Source organism: Leopardus geoffroyi, chromosome B4 (genome assembly GCF_018350155.1).
Source record: "Leopardus geoffroyi isolate Oge1 chromosome B4, O.geoffroyi_Oge1_pat1.0, whole genome shotgun sequence".
NCBI classification, from domain to species: Eukaryota; Metazoa; Chordata; class Mammalia; order Carnivora; family Felidae; genus Leopardus; species Leopardus geoffroyi.
Window position 1 is genome coordinate 12397760 of NC_059341.1, and position 23500 is coordinate 12421259.

Genomic DNA, 23500 nt, shown 5'->3' on the forward strand with positions numbered 1-23500 from the left:
AGGGTAGCTTTATTTTCTGAGACATGAAGAAAACTAATCTCAAACTTTCACTATGAAATTTTTTGATCCCCATTTTATAAAGACAGTGACAGTGTCTTACTACCACGTAACGATCGACAACGTTGTGCATATATTTTTAAAAACAGGTTAAAACTCCATTGTATCATCGAACCCCTTCTTTTTGTTGACTGGCGCTACTTTAAACGAGACCTCTCTGCTTACTAATGATGGCTATGCTAGGAGCCACACTCTTCCAAATGAATTATCATTTTACAAACTAGGCATCCTCTGACAGAATCGCTATTTGACTCCAGCGAAGACAGATGGCTAATACGCTAATTTACGGATTCTGTTGATTCCTGAAGTCACATGATCTTTAAATGATGACATCCAAAGGATGGGGCAGAATTTATGACACTTGGAGGCATCACTTTAAGAGTTAGGAGTCTGAATTCGCACTGTAAATTTGGATTTTCGTGGACATCTTGCTTATTTTCAGGACCGCAGCTACTTAGCACAATAGCCTATCAAATGTTGCCTTTTCCTTATCTAGTGGCATCATATCTTGCACTGGGTAAAGTTCTGAAGGCAAAAACTACATGTAGTCATAATGACTCTTGAAAATGTTCACGGACCCGGGCCTGTGGACGTTAACACTCTTGTTTCTCTTTGCATTTCAGTTGTGGCCTCCCTCTGCTTACTAGAAGTTGGGGTCAAGCTCTAGTTTGAGTGGGGGAATCCCCTAACCAGGTAAATCAAAAGATTTCCCCCTCAGTCCCTATGAGCATATCATGTGATTCCCCTGTATAATCTAAAGGAAAATATGTAAAACAATTTGAAAGAGATCATGTCAAGTAATCACAGAGGCAACATTTCTGATACAGGCTATTTTACATCAGGTATTAACAATGCCGAATGACAGTAAAACATGTTTATAGCTACATGTGGTCATTGGTTAAAGAAGTAAAAAGAACTGTATGAGTATTCATATTGGACATTAGTCTCAGGTTTTCAACCGAAAAGTAATAAATTACATACAGTAGTTTGTATACTCAACTGGCTAACTAGTTAAGTTTAAGACTGGCTCAAGGAAAAAAAAAAACGTGGATGAAGAGTCAGGATTCTGTGGAATCCTAACTGATTTGGGGCTCAATGCACATAACAGAATTTATAAGATGGCTGAAAGATCATGAGGTTAAGTCTTTCTGCTCGTAATACTTCTGTGTATAACGATCCTTTATTATTGTTTACTATTTACTTTGCAGCACGTCAGATGTATTTCTAGGAAAATGAGCTTTAGTTCACGAGATGAAATTTTAAAAAGCCACCAAAACCCCCTCCTAACTGATTTTATTGTGCTCACAAACACGACCTGCTTCTATTTGAGAAAAACTGAAATCATTTCCTAGAACACAGGTCTGCTCCAGGTAGATTTGGCAGGAAGCACCGTTACTATTTATTAAATGCAATGCCCAGAGCACGGCCAGTGAGCTGGGAACCCATGAGAATACCCTGGATGGGAGGGCAGGCTTGGTCTAGCTAGTCTACCTGGAGCTGAGAATCCGTGTTGATGAGGCTCTACATTGGATGTACTATGAACAGAACTGTACTGAAAGGTAGATGCTCTGTATTAAGTAAAAAATGCTCGGGCAGAAGTTCTATCACAAAGTATGTGTAAGCTACATCCTGGCACATATTTAAGGGTGAATCAGATAAAAATTATAGGAAGTCATTAAAGGGCCAATCCTTTGTAGATTTTTTATTTGATAAAATTTTGGTAGAACTAAGTGTTTAATTTTAAAAGACTTTTTTTTTTCATGTTTATTTATTTTTGCGAGAAAGAGAGACAGAACAGTAGCAGGGGAGAGGAGGAGAGAGAGGCAGACACAGAATCGGAAGCAAGCTCCAGGCTCTGAACTGTCAGCACAGAGCCCGACGTGGGGTTCGAACTCATGAACCGTGAGATCATGACCTGAGCCAAAGTCGGACGCTTAACCAACTGAGCCACCCAGGCGCCCCCCTCTCTCTCTATTTTTAATGTTTATTTCTGAAAGAGAGAGAGAGCAGGGGAGGGGCAGAGAGAGAGGGGGACAGAGGATCTGAAGTGGGTTCTGTGCTGTCAGCACACAGCCCGACGCGGGGCTCAAACTCACGAACCACGAGATCATGACCAGAGCCAAAGTCAGATGCATAACTGACCGAGCCACTCAGGCACCCCTAAGTGTTTAATTTTAGAAAATACAACACGATTTGGCTCCTCAAAATTTCTCCATGCTCTTGCATAATAAGATAGTGCAAAGTGTTTCAGAGATGTCTTTAAGCTTCTCCTTCCTCGGGCAGCGAATTAACGACTCTGAGCACTATGGCCTGATTTATGCTCAAGGTATTTGAGCCCAAATGCGTAAGGTGGAAGATCATGGCCACTACTGTCTGGATTCTTCCACCCAACTCCAGTGAGACTGCTGCTCCGAGAAGATGTCCACCTGTGAGAGCCTGTCCTTGACCCTCCAGGCCGCGGGCAGCTCCCGCTGTTCCCGGCTCCCCTGTGGTCTTCCGACAGCCACTCCTAGAGCCCGTGTCCCAGTACAGTGTCCTCACTGCGTACACGTCTCCCTCCCTAAGCTCCTTGCAGGGCAATGACTCCTGCATTCATCTCGGTGCACCCTGGAAAATGGGGATAACAAGGAACATTTGTTCGCTACTTACCATGTGCCAGGCCCTGGGCTAACATGCATGAAGTGGCTTTTCTCATTTCGTCCTCACCCTCTGGAGTGACTATTTTATTATCCCTATTGAGGAGGGGATAGGAGAGTCCCCCTATGACTATTATTATTATTTGCAGATGCAAAAACCAACGCTTGGAGAGGTTAGGTAACTTGTTGAAGGTTATCCAGCCAACTAGTGATGAAGCAAGGATCTGACCCCAAGCAGTCTGTACCAGAACCTACACTCTGAAGCATATGCTGCTTGAAGTTCAATGAGTCAAGGAAGGAATAAACAGGTGCTTGCTCGACTGATTGCCCGCTTTACTGTTTCCCAGCGGATTACATATTTATTGGGCTAAGAAGGTGTTAAGAGAACAGGTTCTGATTTCAGAAGCTACTTCTGTGGAAAGCAACAGTACATTTAATATTAGTTATTTTAAGAAGAATGACATACTCGGGAACCTGGGTGGCTCAGTCGGTTGAGCGTCCAACTTTAGTTCAGGTCATAATCTCCCAGTTCGTGAGCTCGAGCCCCGCATTGGGCTGGCTGCTGTCAGCACAGCGTCTGCTTCAGATCCTCTATCCCCTCTCTCTCTGCCTTCCCTGCCCCTGCTCGTCCTCTCTCAAAAATAAATAAACATTGAAAAAGAAAAAGGAAGAAAAATGACATACCACAAACATCAGTGAACTAATCTTCAGTTGATGGGTCACCATAGATTTATCTTCTGATAACTTCTAAATTTGTGTCATCTAGGATTACTGGGAAATATTCACAGTAATCCTAACAAAGAGAAAAGGGTTTTCTACTCTTAAAAATTGTCATAAATCTGTTTTTAAAAACTGATCGGAGTGTTTCACTAAAGCCAAGAAACAAGCCAAACAAAAAAGCAATGACAATGAAACAAGCGTGGGCCGGGTGTATCTACCCAGAAAAAAACCAAATCACTATTTCCAACCAAGTCAGAAAGAACGGTGATGGCAAAAACTCCCCAGCCGCCTCGTCCGAGTGCCGGTAGACTACTCAGGTTGTGAGCATATGGAGAAAGAAGGGAATACTGGATTTAAATGTGAAATATGGTTCTGGGTTTGGGGCTCCCGCTTTTGCTTCCGTGTCACTGAGGCCTGGGTTTTATTTAATTTAATGTGCTAGTTTTAAATGGGTCAAACAATACTGCCCAAAGTGGAAACATTTCTGGCCACTCTCTTTTTTATACTCACTAGTTACCCATGGGTATTTGTTCATTCATATGTACACTTAAGTTTTATTTAACATTTATGTTTGTCCCTATAAGGTACTTAGCTAGGACTGCCGAAGTTTAAAAAAAGAACCAATATTTATTGAGGGTTTACGTGGACCAGGATCTATTCTAACCGCTTCACACAGATTACTTCAGTTAACTCCTCCAGCAGACCAGTTCTAGGAGGTTCTTTCTTTCTTATCATTATTCCCATTTTATGGAGAGAAAAACTGAGGTGAGGGTTACACAGCTAAGCTTCTGGCTCAGGCAGCCTGACGTCAGAGTTTGCATTCTTCACCATTAACTTCTCCTCCAGAACCTTCCAAGTAAACAGAGTAAACTGCTATGCTCCAACCTTTCAGTTCTCCTCATACAGCCATCATCCTGTGACTGGTTCCTGAGCGTTGGTCACGTGCAGGAACTGAGCTAGACCGGGCACCCGAGTCTGTCACGCGGTGGATGATAAGGGCAACTACACTCGCGGGTGTGAGGACCAGCTCACCTTTCTGGCTGTGACCCTGAGCAGGCTACGCAAGCCCTTTAGGCCACGGGGTCCTCGTCGACAGCACGAGGACAGTAATGCTGCCTCAGAGGCACATTATTTAGCACAGGGTGGCACAGAAATACTATTATCATATGGTCCCTGCCCTGGAGAGACCGCGGTAGACGGAGGGGGAATCACGTGAATAGTTACAAACTAGTTTAGAAGGTTCTATGAAAGAGAACTGCCCAAATTATGTTGGGGCCTGGGGGCTGTGGGAGAGGAAATGGGGGTTAAACTGAAGGGAGGCTTCTGACGAAAGCGGAGTCCTAGGCCTAAAGTTCTGAAAGTTTATTGTGAATATTGTGCTCAATGCAAATGAAGACGTTTTGTCAGTGGCGGACTAGCTCCCGTGTATTGAGTCCCCGCTACGTGCCAGGCTCTGCGGGAGGGGTTTCTCGCGTGCCCTCCATTGTCTAGCGTGAATGCTTCGAAGGCGATGGTGCAGCTGGTTGTGATGGGAGCTCAGTGTTTTTCCACATCTGAGTAGGGGCGGCCACGATGGCTCGGGTGGCGGGTGGTCTGCCCGCAAGGCCCTGCACGGGCCCTACGTGAATTTGTGTGGCAGCGATGCTAAAAGTCACAGTGCAAGGCAGATAACTTACACCGTGAATTAGAATTAATGTGAATGTTTACACATTACAAAGCAACGGGAGCCTAGGTTTTACGTGTCCTCTTCTCGGTGCTTCTGGCTCTAATCTTTCTCCTGTGCTCCAAACATCTAGTGACCGCTTTGCGGTAGCAAACTTGTACTTCCCATCCAGAACTGAAGGCTGCTTCCGCCCTTGCTCTCCCTGCCTCAGTTAAAGAAGCTGCCGCCACCCGGCAACGCACCTGGTTTTCCAAGAGAGAAACGTGGGGGGTGTTTTCTCAGCCACCACGTCCTCTGTGTGGGGACTTCCTAAGTGCCCCATTTCTCTTTCTTCAGGCTCACGGCTCATGTAGACCCTCCCATGCCTGACTGATGGTACTTGTCTTCCTTCTGGTCTCTCTGTCTCTACTACCTCCTCTCCATCTATCTATCACCCACAAGGCAGTTCCCCTTTCCACTCTTTAAAGACACAAGTGTGATTAGTCCTCTACCTGAAACTTGCCATGGCTCCCTAGCACCCACAAGATGAAGGTAGGTCAAGGGCACTGGCATGGCATATTTAGGGCTTTCACTACCTGGCCCCATCCTACCTTTTTATCATCATCGTTGGCAACCGATGCTGGCCAGACAGCTCTTCTAGCAGCACTGGACCACTTGCCCAGTCCTACAGTTTTGGACCTAATCTTCCCACTCCCAATGCTGGGTATTTCCCAGGGCCCATCTTCAAATACACAAATACAGAGTTTCCATCCGCTCATATATATCCTGTGGTATTACATTTTCTCAAGTCCATTTCAGACAGTAATTCCTACAAGATTATTATATATTTTCTGTTTTCTCCTCTGGACTTCTGCCAAAATTTAAAAGGACCATGGCTAAGAAATAATAAAACACTAGAAGGGCACCTAAATTTGGAGGCCTTTAAATCAATGGTTCCATCACCTGAGGGAGTCGATCCACACACCCTTAACCCCCACAACCCCCCTGGCCTGCCCTGCCCTGCCCTGCCCAGGGACTTCAGAAGCTAGACTCACTAATGCTGGTGAACGCAATCTGTGGACAAAACTGCCTTATCCAATGATGGGATTCACTGCACGGTCCTCTAGGTGTGGTTACACTTTCCCTTGAACAGATGAATCAAATGGCCTATCAGTTGGATAATGCAAAGATAATTATCTCTCTGTATTTTTTGCTTTTAGAAGCATGTTATTCTTCAATCAAAGATAATCAGCACCTAACGGAGTTTTCAGGGACAATTCCAAATGTGCTTTGTTAAACTGAACAGCTCTTGTTAGCAAAAATAATCATGAATGAAAAGCGAATAATTTTTATGGGGCATGAAAACAAAATTATGCTGATATTGGTAAAGATAAGAACAACTCTGTTCTACTTCATTAATGTACATAAGGCCTTAATCAGATCTTCTTAAACTTATCTCTGAAGTGTATTTGGAGCTTAAAAAATAAAGGAGAAAGTTTGGTTATTAGCATTAAATTGACCCATTTAGGAGATGATTTATACAACCCAAATGATTGCTCCTGATATATTAATGTCTATCTGAAAAGAATGCTTACAAAATACAAAAAAATGTAAGTATTATGAACACTGCTTAAGGTTCAATGTACTTTGTGTTTTAGAATAATTTACCTATTTCCGAATATATGATTTACCTGGGTTCTGACACCAGGGCCTTCGCGGCAATAATCATTTGATATAAACAAATCAGCTGACTGGCCTGGGGTAGAACGTTATCATCATTAATGACTTTTTTAAAGCTAAGTTTCGAGTCTAGAAGAACATTTTAACATGTGTTCAAAGATAAAAAGTTAGAACCCCTTTAACACCAAGGATTGGATAAGTTCAAATGGTTTTCTAGTCTAAAAAAGTCTCCTCCATTAACTAAAGACCCAGTGTGGAAACGTGCTACCAAACTGTCTTTCTGCGATTTGAAAGGGAGGGCTTTTTAAAAAAGAAAATAGCAGTTATTTTTTATTTAAAGTTTAAAAGGTAGGGCCAAACTCCAATCCCATATAGGCCTGTGGGTGTTCTCGGCAGGATTCTCATCCTATGCAATCTGATAATAATAGATCACTCCCTCTCGTTTATTTTAAGAACTCCCCCAACAAGATGGGGTTCGCATCAACGTACGTAGATAAAGATACTGTGAGGAGAGTTTGCGGTTGCAAAGACGGCACGTTTTTAAAGAAATTCGTTTATGGTCACGTGGATATGAAATGGCAAGCCACAGCAAGATGGGTATCTTAGATGTCATCCAACATCTGGGACCGCAACAACTTTCTGGCTAGGATATTAAAATAGAAAAACCTTTGCAGAGCGTTAACCTATCATTACACGGAGTAAATGGCATGGCGGTTACCACCTAATTAGCAGTGTGGTTTGCCTCTATAAAATAGAATTAGCACTCCTGCTCTTTTTTTTTTATTATTAGTTTGTGTTTCTAGAAAGGTGTGACCTTATCTGTAAGGTTCTGTTCATGTATGCCCATTTACAAAGGATTTAATTATGTTCTTGTAGCTCTCTGCACTGAGGAAATTGAAAACGGCCACTTCAGAATTAAAATGGTAAAGAAATTAGTGAGCAGGTTATTTACTCCATCACCCTCCTTCTCTCAGAGACAAAGAACAGAAACCCGTTCAAATAAATAAGGTAGAAGATTTTCGGGAGAGGAAATTCTAGGCGAGGAAATGATTAACAGTCGTCCTTTCCTCTTTCCCACGCGTCTTTTTGCAAGTTTCTCTAGTTTTCTGGGCCCGGATGAGTTCAGGGGAAAGTGTATTCATACGGCAAAATCCTGAAAGTTATGTCACATTCGTGTCAGCAGCCAGAAAACATCGACTTACATCTGAGGCCGGCGATTCCAGGACAATGCCGAATCCGAGGACGCGGCTGTCCCCGGGGGACGGGTGCTCGGCCGCGGGGGGACCAGACTGCTCAGAGGCCACGGCTGGCTTCTCGGTTCCCAACACGCCGGCCTTCTGTTTCACGGGCAGAGGCTCGACAGTCTTCGGGGGCACTTTTTTCTTTTTATTTCTCTTGCGCGAGGCAGCGGTTCGCTGGGAGCACATGAGGGAAATGGGGGGTTGTTGTCTGTTTTGGGCTCCAGCTGTGAAGAACAAACAAGAAATGGGCTTCAGACACCTGAGTCTCACTGAGGAAGAGTGATCACCCCTCTGTCTACACGGCCCAGAACACTGAGACCGAAATGGAGTTCAGTCCAGAAGGCAGACCAAAGTCCATCCCCCGTGGGGCCTGTAGGTCACCAAATGATGTCTCTGGAGCACTTTGAAGTTCGACACACGGAAAAGCAGCTCAGATAAAACTGTGTCCCTGCCACTTGTGGGCCACACTGACTGCTGCCCCTGTTTCCGTGGAAGAAAGGGCATTCTGAGCTGTAGCAAAACACCTGAGCGTGATTTGACCAGTTGCAGGACATTTTTATATAAGCGGGAATTCAGAACTTGAGGTAAGCCCAACTCAGGAATATTCCGACCGTCCTCCGAGGGAAAGCTCCTCAGCTGTGAGCAGTCTACAGGCACTGCAACTGACCAGGGCTGAGCGATGATGTTCATTTATCAAAGAATCAGTCTGGGATGACCAGGAAGCACGTGGGCAAAAGCCCGCTGGTCATTTATCGGGGCCAGTTGCCCCTTCCTCACGAGCCAGTGCCGTCCGCACGCAGCTACCTCCACGACACCACACTACTGGCTTCTGACCGGGCTCCACGCCATACCTGGGTTTCAGGTAGCTACAAAATAGGAATGATACAATTCTGCGCAAGTCAAGAAGACTAGTAAAATCCAGAAAATCCAGGTGGAGTTCTGGAGATGAAGAGCACTGAGCAAGGACCAAGTACTAGTACTGAACATACACTTAAGGAAACCAAGGATGATAATTCCAGTTTTCACAGATGTACTTTGGCAAGTAGCGTTCGTGAACCACTTAAGAATATTCTGATGGGAAGTGTAATAGAAAAATACGGCATCATTATTTAAATCTTCATGTATCAATATGGCTTACTAAATATGATCATAGGATACGCCTGCCTTTTTACAGAAATAAGCTGAATGAAAACTAAAGATCTTTAAATGCGCATAAATATGGATCATCTCCTATCAGTTTGCAAATAAAGGATATTTATACTTTGAACTTGGTATTTGCATTTCCCAGACTGGCAAGAAATTTATTAGCATCAGAAACTAACTACTTGGGGTGCCTGGCTGGCTGAGTCGGTGGAGGGTGCCACTTCTAAACCCGGGGTTGTAAATTCAAGCCCCACGTTGGGTGTAGAGATTACTTAAAAAAATAAAATAACAAGAAACAAAATACTTGCCTTGCATAGGAGCACTGAAAAGGCTTTTAACCACCTGTATAGTAATTAGTCTAATTCATTGGCGCTTGACCTTGGCTGCATGTTAGAGTCAGCCGGGAGCTTTTAAAAAAAGTCAGTGCCTCGCAGCCTCACCCCAGACTAAGTGAATTGGAATTTGCAGGGGTGGTTCCCCGGCACTGAGTTGTTGTTTTTTTTTTTTTTGAGCTTCTCAAGTGATCCACTGTGCAAGCCTGAGTAGAGAACTTTTCTCTGTTCTCCAGATTTTCACCCAAGGCTAGCCCTCCATGCCCAAGGTTAAATGGACAATGGAAGCAAAATAATAATAATAGTAAGAAGAAGACTCACTATTCTACATTAAAAGTGAAAGTGCTTTTGGTTTAACACAGGCACTATCTGAGTTTTTCTTCTCCGTTTGCAAGTCTAGACACAGTCTCTTGTATCCAGATCGTATCGCTTCATCTTATTCCTTGCCCTTTCTCCCTAAAGTAAAGGCAAAACTTTCTAAATATAATTTAAGTCTAAGTTTTATAGGCAATAAATCTTAAGTAAATCTACCCACACTACACAAATTCTTAAGTTTACGGAAATTAAAGAGTAATAGTTTATCCTTTCTGCTATCCTACAGCTCTGGCATTGCTTACCGCCCTCACCTACAGACGTTCAGAAAGGGAAACACAGTGACAAAGTGGCATTTACCTAATAGATTCCAAAAGGGCTTCCGTCGAGGATTTAGATGGTTGCAATTTGCAGTTTGCCATCTCAGTAGTAAGGAGCTTAAGTAACAAAATAAATCATTACGGTTTCATATGCATATTTTCTTAAGTGCTAACACACTCTTCCTCTGAGAAAAGAACCTGTCCGTCATGAAGGAACCTTTCTTTCTGAGCTCCTTACTTGGGAGATGGTACCTTCTGCCGGGTCAAGGAGAAGACCGGTTACCGTGGAAGAACAGGGGGAGTTGCATGCTCGCTGGCCTGACCAAAATGCTTATTCTTTCCTTGGGCTAAAACCAAATTCAGCACATGAAATTAGATGTTGCTTTTCAGATGGCCTTTTGCAAACCTTACTTTCTTTCATGTGCTCTTGGGTGATGGGTGTGCTTAAGTATTAAGCTTTTTATATCAAAACCACATCATTGAATATTCAAATTTTACTAGAATTCACTAAATGGCACCAGGTACGATTTCTGAGCGATGACCCTCCTGAATCTCTTTACAGGGGAGGGGTGGGGATGCTGGTCACATACGACTGTGCTATTACCTGCTCAAGGAGTTTTCCCTCACCAGAGGAGGCCTTCGTGAAATGATTTATTATTTTCTGTACCTGTGACAAAAAAGTTCCGTGCCCCCGCCCCCATGTGTGGAGATTAGAAACAGCAGCCGCTGTCATGATGCCCCAGCCTTCGAGATGAACGGCTCCTGGTCTCTAGAACAACACCAGAGCCTGGATGGTCCCTTACAGAGCTCATTGCATTTACCAACCCCTTCTATTTTGAAAACAGTCCTGTGAATTAGGTATTAATGCTCCAGCTACACATGAGAAATTGGAGCGCAGAGAGGTTACACAGCTTCCCGAGGAGAGCCGGGACTCGGACCCCACCCTGTGGACTCACTGTGACAACAAGAGAGGCGTCACGTAAATAAAGAAGACGAGATGTGAGGGGTCCCTGAGCTTCCACATCCTGAATATTTATCCAGGAGACAAGCCACAGGCGGGAGCTCGGAGTGCTCATGCTCCTAAATGTCTCCGCCAGGAGAGCCCACGCTCCCGAGAGGGCCCCCCCCCCCCCGGCACTTAGACAACAGTGCGTGGCTTCCCTACTGTCACACAGCGGCCCCAGAAGGGGTGGGACGGGCGTGGGGGTTGCCGACCAGCACACAGCCCCCACACAGAGCACTTCAGGAGGTGAAGGTGAGTCAGCCTCACTTTCTTTCCTGATGTGAACTTCCTTGTCGACTCACAGTAGGGAAGGGAGCTGGAGAATGATGCCCACCTTCAAGTACGACTGTTTGAAAATTCAAATAACTGACACTTGTGAAGTCCTAGGAGACGAGGGCATGAACGATGTGGAGCACACGTACATCGGCACGTGAGTAGCACGGTTAGCAGTAACAAATCTGCTAGATTTGCTAAAGGAAAAATGCGTTGTAGAAAAAGCTGAGAAGACGGACACTTGGAAAAGCATGGCGAGACAGCGAGGCGGGAAGAGCTCACCACCAAAAACAAAACAAACATCCTGACGGAAGATGTCAGATACGCATCCGTACCTGCCTGAATTTGCATTAATTTCCGCATGGTCCTGAGTTCTTGGAGGATGGCCTGCAACGTTGACTGGCAGTTACAAGTACAGCAGTTTGATCCACCTGACGAATTCACTGCTGGAAGTTCTCCTGAGCATCAAAGAAAAGAATGGCATACTCCGAATGTCAACACCAAAATTATAAAGAGGGAAAAATACTGAGAACATACTGAGGGTTGATGGGGGGGGGGGTGGTGGGAGGGAGGGGAAAGTGGGTGATGGGCACGGAGGAGGGCACCTGTGGGATGAGCACTGGGTGTTGTATGGAAACCAATTTGAAGATAAATTATTAAAAAAAAAAAAAAAGAAGGCATATTGACAGCATTTTGAAGCATGTAAGGAAAACGTATCCAATAACTGTTACCACCTAAATGCTGGGGTCTGACTTTACCTAAATTATCCAGGCTTCTGCACTGTAAGGTGCCTGGCGGCTCATGGGGCGGGAGGTGGAGTCTGCCTGACTGTGCGCCCACGATGCGCTGTGGGCAGGCCTCCCTAGTGCCAAACTAGTGCATCTCAGGTCACACCCCCATAAAAATTCACTAGAAACACACACTATGTTGCACGGAAACACCAGCTCTGAGAACAAGCCTTCCAAAAAAAAAAACCTGGTCGCTGCATGTTATAAACGTTCACCTTAAAAATTAAATGTGTCTGTGGGGTGCCTGGGGTTGAGCGGCCAACTTTAGCTCATTTCATGATCTCACGGTTCGCGGGTTCGAGCCCCGCGTCGGGCTCTGTGCTGACAGCTGGGAGCCTGGAGCCTGCTTCTGATTCTGTGTCTCCCCCTCTCTCTGCCCCTCCCCGCTCACGCTCTCTCTCTCTCTTTCTCTCAAAAATGAATAAACATTAAAAAAAAATTAAATGTGTCAAACTATTAAAAATAGTTTTGTAGTATTAAGCACGTTTTCCCAAGTTAGGAACTGTCACCACATTAAAACTGTGAGAGTACTCTCTGGGGGTGGTATGCGTGGGGCGGGGAAAAGCCGGGGGAGCAGGGTGTCTATGGGAGGACGTATTTGAACTTGGTGGGTTATAGGGTGTTGGGCTGCTGGCTGTTCTCCAGCTCAATCTTCATGCACCTTTTTTTCCATTCCCCTATCCTACATTTCCCTCACTTAACTCTCTTTATCTCTGTTTAAATTTAGTTATCTTTTCCTTAATAAAACGATCCTATTTAGGTAAACACAGATTGTCCCATTGTCCTTGGAACACGATGGAACATTTGGAAAGTTGCTCTTTCCGCAGCGTTCCCTCCAGCATCTGTGTCCAATCCGACCACTGTGACTGCTGTCGGAGGTGCAGGGGGAAAGTTCTAAGGCACTGATCCAATTATACCTGTTGTTATACACTACAGGTAATTTTAATCCCACCGTATGCATTATTTGTGGACGCTGTAAAAAAAAAATTCACGGCAAAACCATGGCATACATACGGATAACTTAATGCCTAGAGGAATGCAATTATTTACATCCAAAGTTGTAGCAAACTGAGATGTTACAGCTTTAAAACTGCAAATAATTTCAATGGAATTCTAAGTAGTCACAGTTCTATGTGATGGGTTTCTACTGGAAATAATGCAAACGACAAACGCAAAAATCTATTTTCAAACCAACCTGGGGGAACTTAGGTTTGTAACTTTTAACGTACGACAAACGCAAAAATCTATTTTCAAACTAACCTGGGGGAACTTAGGTTTGTAACTTTTAACGTTAATAACATTTTCCAGAGTGAATCCACCATGCCTGCTGTGGACTGGAAAACAGAACGCTCTGTTCACCCACAACTGACTGATGTGGCGTTTATTTAGCCTCATACACACCTAGGGGTGTTCTGTTTCTCTTACTGTTTCTTCCACGGCAGTCAAATTAGGAGGGCCTTAGAGAATATTCCTAGTCACTATTCTCAGTGCTGTCTTTATCATTTTTAGAGGACAAAACCAACCGTTTCCAACTTGTTATAAATCATTTTCTAATTTTAAGGAGAACTGACTTTTCATTTTCATGGAGGAGTCTTTCAAGAGCCATGTCCCCTAACCTGGAAGCGTGCCAGCAGGTGAACCTGATCCTGGCTTATGCAATATTGAGAGAAAGAGAAGACGCCATACATCTCTTGGGGTCCCTCATCGGCAGTGTCTCGGGATGGCTTTTTATGCCTGAACTGGTTACTGCAAATTGTGTTAAAAAAAATCAAAACAATTCTCTTCTTCTTGAAGGAATAGCGAACGTGGGAGAAAAATCCTTAACTTTTCAAGGAAACTGAAAATGCAGTCTTGCTTTTTCCTTGTTCTCTTTGCGAAGACTACAGATCTGCGCATCCATATGTTAATTTATGGAGCAAGTAACTGGGTGGTAAGTTAACACGTCCAGAAAAATATCAATTCTTTTCCCTTAAGGGAAAAATTGCCATTTTTTTTTTCCCTGAACAATTAGGAACTTAAATTAAGGAAATGTAACTCTAAAAGGGTAATTTTCAGCCCTAATTGAAGCAAGTCTTACGACATGGATCATCCGGTTCAGTTACTGGGATGTGAGGTTAAAGCAAAGGTATCACTAGTCACTAGGATGCTGGGACAGGTGTCTCCCACCCCCTTCTTCTGACAATGCAGAAAAGCGAATAAAGCAAGAGGATGTACTAATGACATACCGTATGACCAGAAGCTTCTTTTGATGACAAAGTGAGCTCCTTCTGCCCTAATGTTGGTCTTTCATGGCAATAATATCTGTATGTTGGCAAATGATAGCTTTCACCTCTCGAGGAGCTAAAATCTCTACGAAGAAACCGTCACTTCTAATATAAAGCCTCAGTCTCTCTTATTTCTCAATTCCAGTTTTTACTCTTTTAGTGTAACTCAGCTAAGGCAGGTGACTAGGGGAGGCTTTAATGTACTGAACTCAAAAACCATGCTGAATATTTTGGGGCACCTGGGTGGCTCAGTTGGTTAAGCATCTTACTCTTGGTTTTGGCTCAGGTCAAGATCCCATGGTTCATGAGATCAAGCCCTGTGTCCAGCTAGCTCTGTGCTGACAGCATGGAGCCTGCTTGGGATTCTCTCTATTCCTCTTCTGCTTCTGCACGCATGCGTGCGTGCTCTCTCTCAAAATAAATACACTTAAATTAAAAAAAAACAACAACCCACGATGAATATTTAGAAATATAAAACATTTGGACAGCCCTCTCCTCCCCTGGCCCCGAGCATTCTCAATGTCTGATAAACCATACCGTTGGAGCTCCCAGTGGTGTGGGGCTGACTCTGGAAGGTTCTAGAGCGGGTGCCATACTGCCCTGAGAACTGCCCGCTGGAGGGTGGTAACTCGTTCCACGCACCACGTGAAGAAGGGTGGAGGCTCTGGGGGGCCTCAGCAGTGGAGTTCAAGCGCGGAGGCCAGACTGAATCCAAATCCTGGGGTTCTTCTTTTAATTTTTCTCCTTCCTTGCCGACACGCTGATAGATCCTCCCAGTGCTGTCATTCAGTAATCTTCTCATTCCTGTAATTTGTTTTTTAATTTCCATGCTTTCGTTTCCTAATGGTAACAGGGCCAAAGAGATCACTGTGCATGAGCAGAAAAAATAATCCACTACTAAAAAAAACCACGCCCCTTCTTTGGAAATGGGAATGATTACTGAGTCTAGATGCAAGCTTCTAGAAACTTAATCTATAAAAATTAAAGGCAAGAAAATGGCTAGCACCATTGGCAGAGGTCACACCAGTAAGACACTGTCAGTGGGGGCATCACCTTCAGACATGACAATGTAGGAGCACAGACACATCCAAGACATGGGAGGAGGGCTTTGTCCTTCTCTGGCCCTGACTCACCGTGGGGAGACACCCCTGGAACTATGTCTCCCTGGACGGACCTGCCCAGACCACTGCCACCTCCACTTTGTAACTACAGGCACAAGAGAACCCCACCTCACCTTTGTTGTTGTTTTTTTTTCACTGTGGTTAAAAAACACGTAACATAAAATTTACCATCTTAATTGTTTTTAAGGGCACCATTCAGTTAATGCTATTTGCACTGTTGTGCAACAGACCTCCAGAACCTTTACATTAAGTAAGATCCCTTTTCCATAAGGGGATTTTTTTTTTTTTTGAACTAAGGTATCTCTGTACTGCACTAGGGGTACTTAATAAATATTATTTAAAGATAACTCTCGGGGCGCCTGGGTGGCGCAGTCGGTTAAGCGTCCGACTTCAGCCAGGTCACGATCTCACGGTCCGTGAGTTCGAGCCCCGCGTCAGGCTCTGGGCTGATGGCTCAGAGCCTGGGGCCTGTTTCCGATTCTGTCTCCCTCTCTCTCTCTCTGCCCCTCCCCCGTTCATGCTCTGTCTCTCTCTGTCCCAAAAATAGATGAACGTTGAAAAAAAAAAAATTAAAAAAAAAAAAAAAGATAACTCTCAAATTATACAGACGTAAAATATTTTCTGTAAATAATGACATTACAGGATGTTATTAGGAGCTTTTTTGAACATCTTATCTTACTAAACTGTGCATCAGCTGGTATCTTCACAAAGACTGAGAAAAGGGGATTTTTTTTTTTTTTTTACCTCTAATCTGGGTGTTAAAAGCCTCTCACAGTCACTCTATTAAATGCTTGAAATTTAAACTATGATAAAAAGAAAAGGCTCTTTCTACATAGCTCCTGCAAATAAATACAGCACATTTAATATAAATGATGTTTTAATGCACTTAGCATCGTATAAGCCAGGTTTCTCTGTAGAATTCGTAACTACACAATGAATCTAGGTATTTTTGTGTTGCCTGGTTAGGTATTTAGCTAATTAATGTATGGATACATTACTGACTATAAAGAAACTTTTATATACTGTTTTGAAATAAGTATCCCCAATTTTCAAAAAGGTAATAAAAATATTAATTCTGCCTTTGATATCCAACATGGGTGAACACAGAAATGACACAGATTTCCAAATTTACAGTATTGTTATGTGTTGGTATATGCTTGAGGAGAGGAGAGGAGAAATATTTTCATTTGTAATAAGACTCTTTTCATATCAAACACCTGTGAAAATTACAATACAGAAACACTAAGTGATACTCCAGATTTTATGGGAATGGATGACTAAGCACAATTTAAATAATGCAGAGCCAGCAAAACTTGTGACCTCCTCAGGATGTGCAGGGAGCAGGGTGTGTCTGAAGGGCTCCCGGAGGAATTCGGAAGGAAATGTACAGGCAAACTGGTGTCAGTTTCAGCACCCAAACACATAACTTTCCTGGCTAGTGAACAGCACCATCTGGGCAAGAAGCTTCTTTCCTGTGGGGTTTTTACCCTCCATTTTCTAGAGCAGGGAAGTCGTGCACGCATCACAGGCTGCAGCACACTGATCGTAGCTGGCAATGCTGGTGGCTGCCACTCCCCTCCCTCCTGGCGCCCGGGCAAGAGCCGCGCCGACTCGGCCGCGTTCTGCCTGGGTCTTGAGTCCGTGCCAGCTTACTTCTCCACACAGACCCTGACACTTGAAGCAAAAGGGATGCTGTCTTTTCAAAGCTTCCACCTCTGCTCTGGAGACGGAGCTCTATGACGATCAAGTGCTGTCTTTAGGGGGAGAAAGAAAGTCACAGGATTCTGGAAGTTTCTAAAAGCAAATCTGCTTTGTTGCAACCTTAGTTTCTCGGTTCTGAAAATTACCAGAATGAACATACGATTTCGAGTTTCACATACGTTCTATGTTTGTGTGGAGGACCAGAAGCTTATGCCGCAGGGTGAGTCCAGGGGAAGAGGTGAGACTTTAAAGGGTGCCTCTGGGTGTGGGCTGTCCCAGCAAACGTTTAGAAACATGTCTTCCAAAGTCAAAACAAAACCCGACCAAATGACAAATCAGGAGCTGGCAGGGCCCAAGGAGGAAATCACGGTGCTGCGAAGGAGGCCAAGGCAGACCCGACTGACCTCACTCAGGACACGGTGCACGGTGTCCTTCTAAAGCACAGAATAGAGTCAGGTGCAGAAGTCAGAGCTGTAAAAGTCAACGAGAGGACAGTGGAGAGACTGGGGAAGGTGGAGGAAGGGGTGACCTAAGAGGCTTTCAGAGGCGACGGGCTGGGCATCCCTAGAGGACAACCTGACGTGTACAAACGGTCTCAGGGTAACCACTGGGAACTGTCCCTCCTTTGGCCAATGAAGCAGGGAGCAGCCCTGACCATCCCCCCTGGGGAAGAGTCCTGAAGCCTCATTGCACCTGCAGGCGACGATGGGCTTCGGCAGAGAGAGGGGAAACGCTGCCTTGCACGTTGGGGGCGGATGGAGCAGAGGGTCAGAAATGAGACCTGAAGGCCAAACGCAGGAATGGCATAAGAAGCTGGGTGAGCGCGCATACACTGGGATGGACTGGGTGCCCAACACAGGCAAGCGGGACGAGCCGGCTGAGGCTCAAGCAGCAGATGCTGGTGTGGTCCAGCGGACAGGCCTGGGCTGGACTCCCCTCAGCTGGACTGACCTGCTGCTTAACAGGAGACAAGTCACCCACGGGCCCCCCGACTTTGGCCTCCTGAATCACAAAAGGAAGGTCTGAAGGGGGACGCACAGCAGCACCGAGGGGCGATGTGGGATGTTCACAGAGTACCTGATGCCTCTAAGGTCACAAGTACCCTTCTCAGAACCGGCGGGCTTCTTCTGTCCTCACATGGGGCCCACTGTTTTTTGTTCTTTTTTTTTTAACTGAGGGGGTGCATGCAGTTCTTTGACTTGAAATGGTGGGAAGTGTGTAAGATTGAGATTGGAAGTGTTAGTTGACGTCTACTTGTCCTTCCAGTTGGAATCAGTCAGCATCTTTTCCATGTATAAGGCTGGGAAAAGGAAGCTCCCAGGAGCCACAGGCTAGTTCCAGAGCATGATTCTATAAGGAAACGTGTACCATTTCCTGATTTCTTTCCAAATCTATGTCTTTACTTATACTCAACTCCAAGAGGCTGAACGTTTTTAGGAAAGACAGACAAAAAGAAATCTTACTAAAAGGTAAAACAACCTTAACTGAAATCCTTTTGAGAGTCTGGACAGGTCTACAACTGCAGGCTGAATTCTATCTTTGGCTAAATTTCAAGGCTCTACCAGATCATGTGTCTTTACATAACACATACAGATACATGCACAATATGCACAATAATACATACAGAATAAGTCCTCATACATGAACTCTCTTAACTTGGCCAGAACTCTCTTAACTTGTATATCCTCTTAACTAAGGATATACAACACAGACCATCACGGTCTGGGATGATAAAAGATGGTGATATATAAACATATAGCGAGAGACTGTATGTGAACATGTCAGGTCTATCTAGAAACGTCTTACGACGAAGATTCATGAAACAATCATATCTTTGCCCTACAAATGTACTGGTGTTGATGTAGAGTAGGTATTCCATAAAACTTTTTTTTTTAAGTTTATTTATTTTGAAAGAGTAAGTGCACTGCAGAGGGGCAGAGAGGGAGAGAGAGAGCAGGAGACAGAGAATCCCAAGCAGGCTCCATGCTGTCAGTGCAGAACCTGGTGTGGGGCTTGATCTCACAAACCATGAGATCACGACCTGAGCCAAGATCAAGAGTAGGACACTCAACTGACTGAGCCACCCCGGCCGGCGCCCCTCCAGAAAACTTTCTTAAGTGAAGGCAAGAAATGGCTTATCCAAACCAGAATGAATCCGGGAGAATTAAATGTGATATTAAGGTTATAAGCAAACAGCGTGTTAATAGAGCGGAGTAAAAAGTAGAATAAAATTGCTCAACAAGCATTTAGCAAACACCTCATGGGCTCAAGAGGTATAAAGATCAGCCAGTACAAATTCGAAGGTAGCCCCTGTCCAAATGTGTCAACATTTCTTACCCAAATCCCTTTAGATCGATTGGCTGTACTGAAAAATGATCCTGATTTTTCTTGGACTGTTGGCTGACTCCAAACTGTTAACTGTGCACCCTGGGATGCCAGGGCGCAAAGTGCCCTACTATTCGATGACCCTGCTTCCTCCTATAGCTGAAGACCTTCCCTGAGGGTCCTGCTTTCCCTGTAGCCACCAGGTGAAAGCTGGGCATTCCCCATTCCCTTGGGGCTGGGGATGGTGGCTCCCCAAAATGTCATGCTTCCGGCCCCAGGAGAAAGCTCACTGTTGTTTGAGTTGATGTCACAGAGCTCTGGCATCTTCCCCCTTCTTCCTGAACAGCAGTTCTGTGTGCCAGGAGTTCAAGCTCTCTGTGGGGAAGGACAGGTGATGGAGCTGAAATGGACACTGAGGTCATCCCATTATGGGCCACACATGCCAGGCGAAGGAAGAATAATTTTACACTGGAGATACTGGGCTATTACTCTGGGCAATTTTAGATTCATTATCTCTTTCAACACAGAGCTATCTATTAGAAAAACAATTCTGGCAAAACTGTGGTGAGCTGTGGTGTGGGGAGAGAAAACCAGTTACGGTGTCGTTGCTAAAGGCTGGGGGAAGGACTGAGGGGGTGCGGCTGGAGAGAGACACTTAAGGAACTTCACCAGACGGACCTGGTGAGGGACTGGATGTGGGGCCAGGGGCGAGGGTGGTGAACAAGAAGGGTGCGTGAAAGATAAAGCCACGGTTTCTGGCTTGGATACTAACACCGGGCAGAGTTAGAGAAAAAGGTTGCTGCGGAGTCAGGTTATAATGAGCCTAGTTCTGACAAAGAAGATCCAGATAATAAGCAGGCAAGCGGGGCTGCAGCCCCGTGGTACATGAAGCTGACCCCAGAACTGTTCTACTACTGGCAGTAGTTGGCCCTCTGGACTGGGTAAGCCCCTGGGGATCACTAACAAGTCAGGGGCTAGAAGGACACCCTATACAGAGATGCCAGATTTCCTATCAACCTATCGTGCAAAGGGTGCAACCCACCCCCCCCCCCGCCCCCTTTCAACATTAAAAGAACCCTGAGCTCATTTGTTTCCGAGACAGCAAAGTGGGTCACCCCATCCCTCCTAGGCTCCCTACCACGGGGCAAGCGGCAGTCGCCTTGGTCAGAACTGAGTCACCTCCAACCCACCCCGCCACCCCCCCCCCCCCCAACATCCAGTCCACCGCCAAGGTGCCACACCCGGTCACGTGCCGCAACAGGGCAGAATCTTCACGAACCGAACCGAGGGGCACTTTCCCCACCGTATTCAGTACCGGTCGACTTTCATTACAGTATCGTGTCCAGTTCTGTACTGTTTTAAAGAGGCCGTCGAGAATCTTTAGGAGATCGTGAAAAGTCAACAGGAAAGATTCAAGGGACGAGGACAGGCTACACAGGTTGGGTGTTTCACCGAGAAATAAGTTTATGGTTACTGGGTGACTGGTCTTCACCTCTACTATGGGTTGGTGTGGGGGAGGGACACAGTTCTTCATCCCAGGAGACTGGGCAACACATGGTCTTAAAGGACCCCCGCAGTCAGTCCGTAAACACCAACAACACAGCAGAGCAGCGTCCGAGAACACGTGCCCCGGCAGTGACAAGAATACTTTTCTCTCTGGGATGACGAAAAAGTTCTGGAAACAGTGGTGGTGGTTGCACGGCATTGAATATACTTACAAAGAAGAATGCTTTCAAGCAATGCTTTGCATTTTTCAGGTAACGACATGTTAAAGTAGGAAAAAGTTGAGGGCATCGGTTGAGAAATACTAAGGGGCTCAGGCTTTGTACCAGACAGTCTAAACATCTCCTCTCAAATCCTAGTAGAAGCAGCGTGCAGCCATGTCGTAGAAAAGACGCGCCCACCGCCGGCAAGATGACAGCGGTGACAGGAAGAGCAGGAAGGGGGGACAGGGTCCTTCCCACCAGCGCTACAGCTCTCGACGAACGGGGCTCAGAGTGAAGGAATGTGAAGCAGACTCTGTGCTCTGAGGCCTGAGGTTGGCACCCTCCTCCCAAGGCCATACTGACGTGCAGATGCTATCAAGGTCCCACCTGGCCACCCTCAGGGACAAGAGCCATGTTTACAAGCGACACGCAAGGCTGAGATTCTAACTCAGCAAAAATGGTCTGAAAATGCATTAGTTTATAGAACAGAGCACTGGTTTCCAAGGGCGTCCTTTTCTCTAATGCAACCTTCAGCGAAACCCCAATAAATAAAGCAGGGCAAAGCGTGTGGAGGAGAGTGTGCCAGAACCCACATTCCTGAGCCAGTCCCTGGAGTGCATTCAGGAACTCCAAGGGCAGCACACAACATATTCTAAATGCCACCGAGATGGAAAGAGGCAAAGAGTGGCTACGGAATCATGTAACTGGTTGAATCAAATACTATGATAAGAAGTATCTCAACTGTGTACATGTTGGCACAGGTTCGAGGACCCTGTTAAACTGGAAGTTATAGGTGGAAAATAATTTAGCAGCTCAGTGTATACACGGCATTCTCATTTAAAGGGCAGCTGAGTTCCTTTCAAGTCCGTTTAGATAACATCAGGTTCATTCATCCATTCAATAAATATTTATTGTACTAGTGAATATGAGACACTGTGTGCGTAAAAAGAGGAAGAGAAGTATAAGCTACAGTCTCTCCCCTTGAGGAGTGCACAGTCCAGCAGTGGAGACACAGGACTGTACGGGCAGTTCTAAGGGTATGATGTCGCTCTGCTGATGAATGGCAGGCTTACCCAGTGCGAACACCTGCTGCCAGGGTGGGAGGCTGGGGCTCTTTCTGTCCAAGGCTGAGCATGCGAGGCCAGGACAAGCACCAAGAGAGAATGCCATGGATCTGAGCTGGAAAATAGGCCTTCAAAGCAAAAAGAGCTCGAGACGCCTATTAAAGGCCAAACGAGCAAAGATACACCAGGAAATGAATCAAGGACTCGAGATTCAAAATGGGCCATAAAAAAGAATGAGATCGTGCTGTTGGCATCAACACGGATGGACCCAGAGGGTATCGTGTTAAGTGAAAGAAGTCAGAGAAAGATAGATAGCATATGATTTCACTTCTATGTGGAACACATATAACACAAACAAAACTGAAACATACTCTTAAATACATAGAACTGGTGGTTGCCAGAGAGGAGGGGAGTTGGGAGACACAGGTAAAGGGGATTAAGAGGTACAAACATCCAGGGGCACCTGGGTGGCTCAGTCAGTTAAGCGTCTGGACTTTGGCTCAGGTCATGATCCCTCCGCTGGCGAGTTCGAGCCCTGCATCGCAGAGCCCGCTTTGGATCCTCCTCTCTCTGCCCCTCCCCCACTCTCTCTGTCTTTGTCTCTCTCTCAAAAATAAATCACCATAACGAAAGAGGTACAAACGTCCGGTCACGAAAGTACAGCCTAGGGAATAGAGTCAATAATACTGTCGGGTGACAGATGGGGACTACGCTTACCAGGGTGAACCCTGAGTCACGTACCCAGTTGTCAGCTCGCTATGGTGGTACACCCGAAACTAACATAATGTTGTATGTCAACCATACTTCAAAAAAATAGAATCCATTGGAAAGCTGTAAAAAATGGGTTGTCAAGCTGCTTCTCAAAGGTGTCCTCAAAGAACACCTACAAGGAGAATAAACACCTACAAGCAGTTCGAGGGCAAAGTCCCCAAGGGAACAATCTTCTTTGATGTCTTCATGTTTTACCTTAAAAAATAAATGCCAGTATTATACTTTGCTCTCCACCCACCAAGATGTGCAGATTCCCGCAGCCCGTGGAACACCACCGGGTCCCAGTTACAGTCTGCAGTTGAAAATGCACTGGCCAGCGGGAGGAGTGGCTGGCCCATTACAGAAGGCAAAGGGCTTAGCTTTTTCAGTCAGGCTTTTGAATGGCCCCAGCTACACTTTCT

The 23500-nt window shown here is 45.3% G+C and overlaps 1 protein-coding gene across 10 annotated transcripts in view; it reads right to left on the minus strand.

The window, feature by feature from the left end:
* BEND7 (BEN domain containing 7) overlaps positions 1 to 23500 on the minus strand; it is an 82858-nt gene that overhangs the window by 40789 nt on the left and 18569 nt on the right. For 9 of the 10 annotated variants that reach the window (XM_045464708.1, XM_045464705.1, XM_045464704.1 and 6 more), the window contains 3 exons: positions 14949 to 15251; positions 11695 to 11817; positions 7938 to 8200 (listed from right to left, as the gene is read on the minus strand). In XM_045464708.1, the coding sequence (XP_045320664.1) occupies positions 7938 to 8200; positions 11695 to 11817; positions 14949 to 15240 (678 nt within the window). In that variant the 5' untranslated portion in view covers positions 15241 to 15251. The remainder of the gene's footprint in view (positions 1 to 7937; positions 8201 to 11694; positions 11818 to 14948; positions 15252 to 23500) is intronic. The other variant, XM_045464707.1, reaches the window with a different exon arrangement.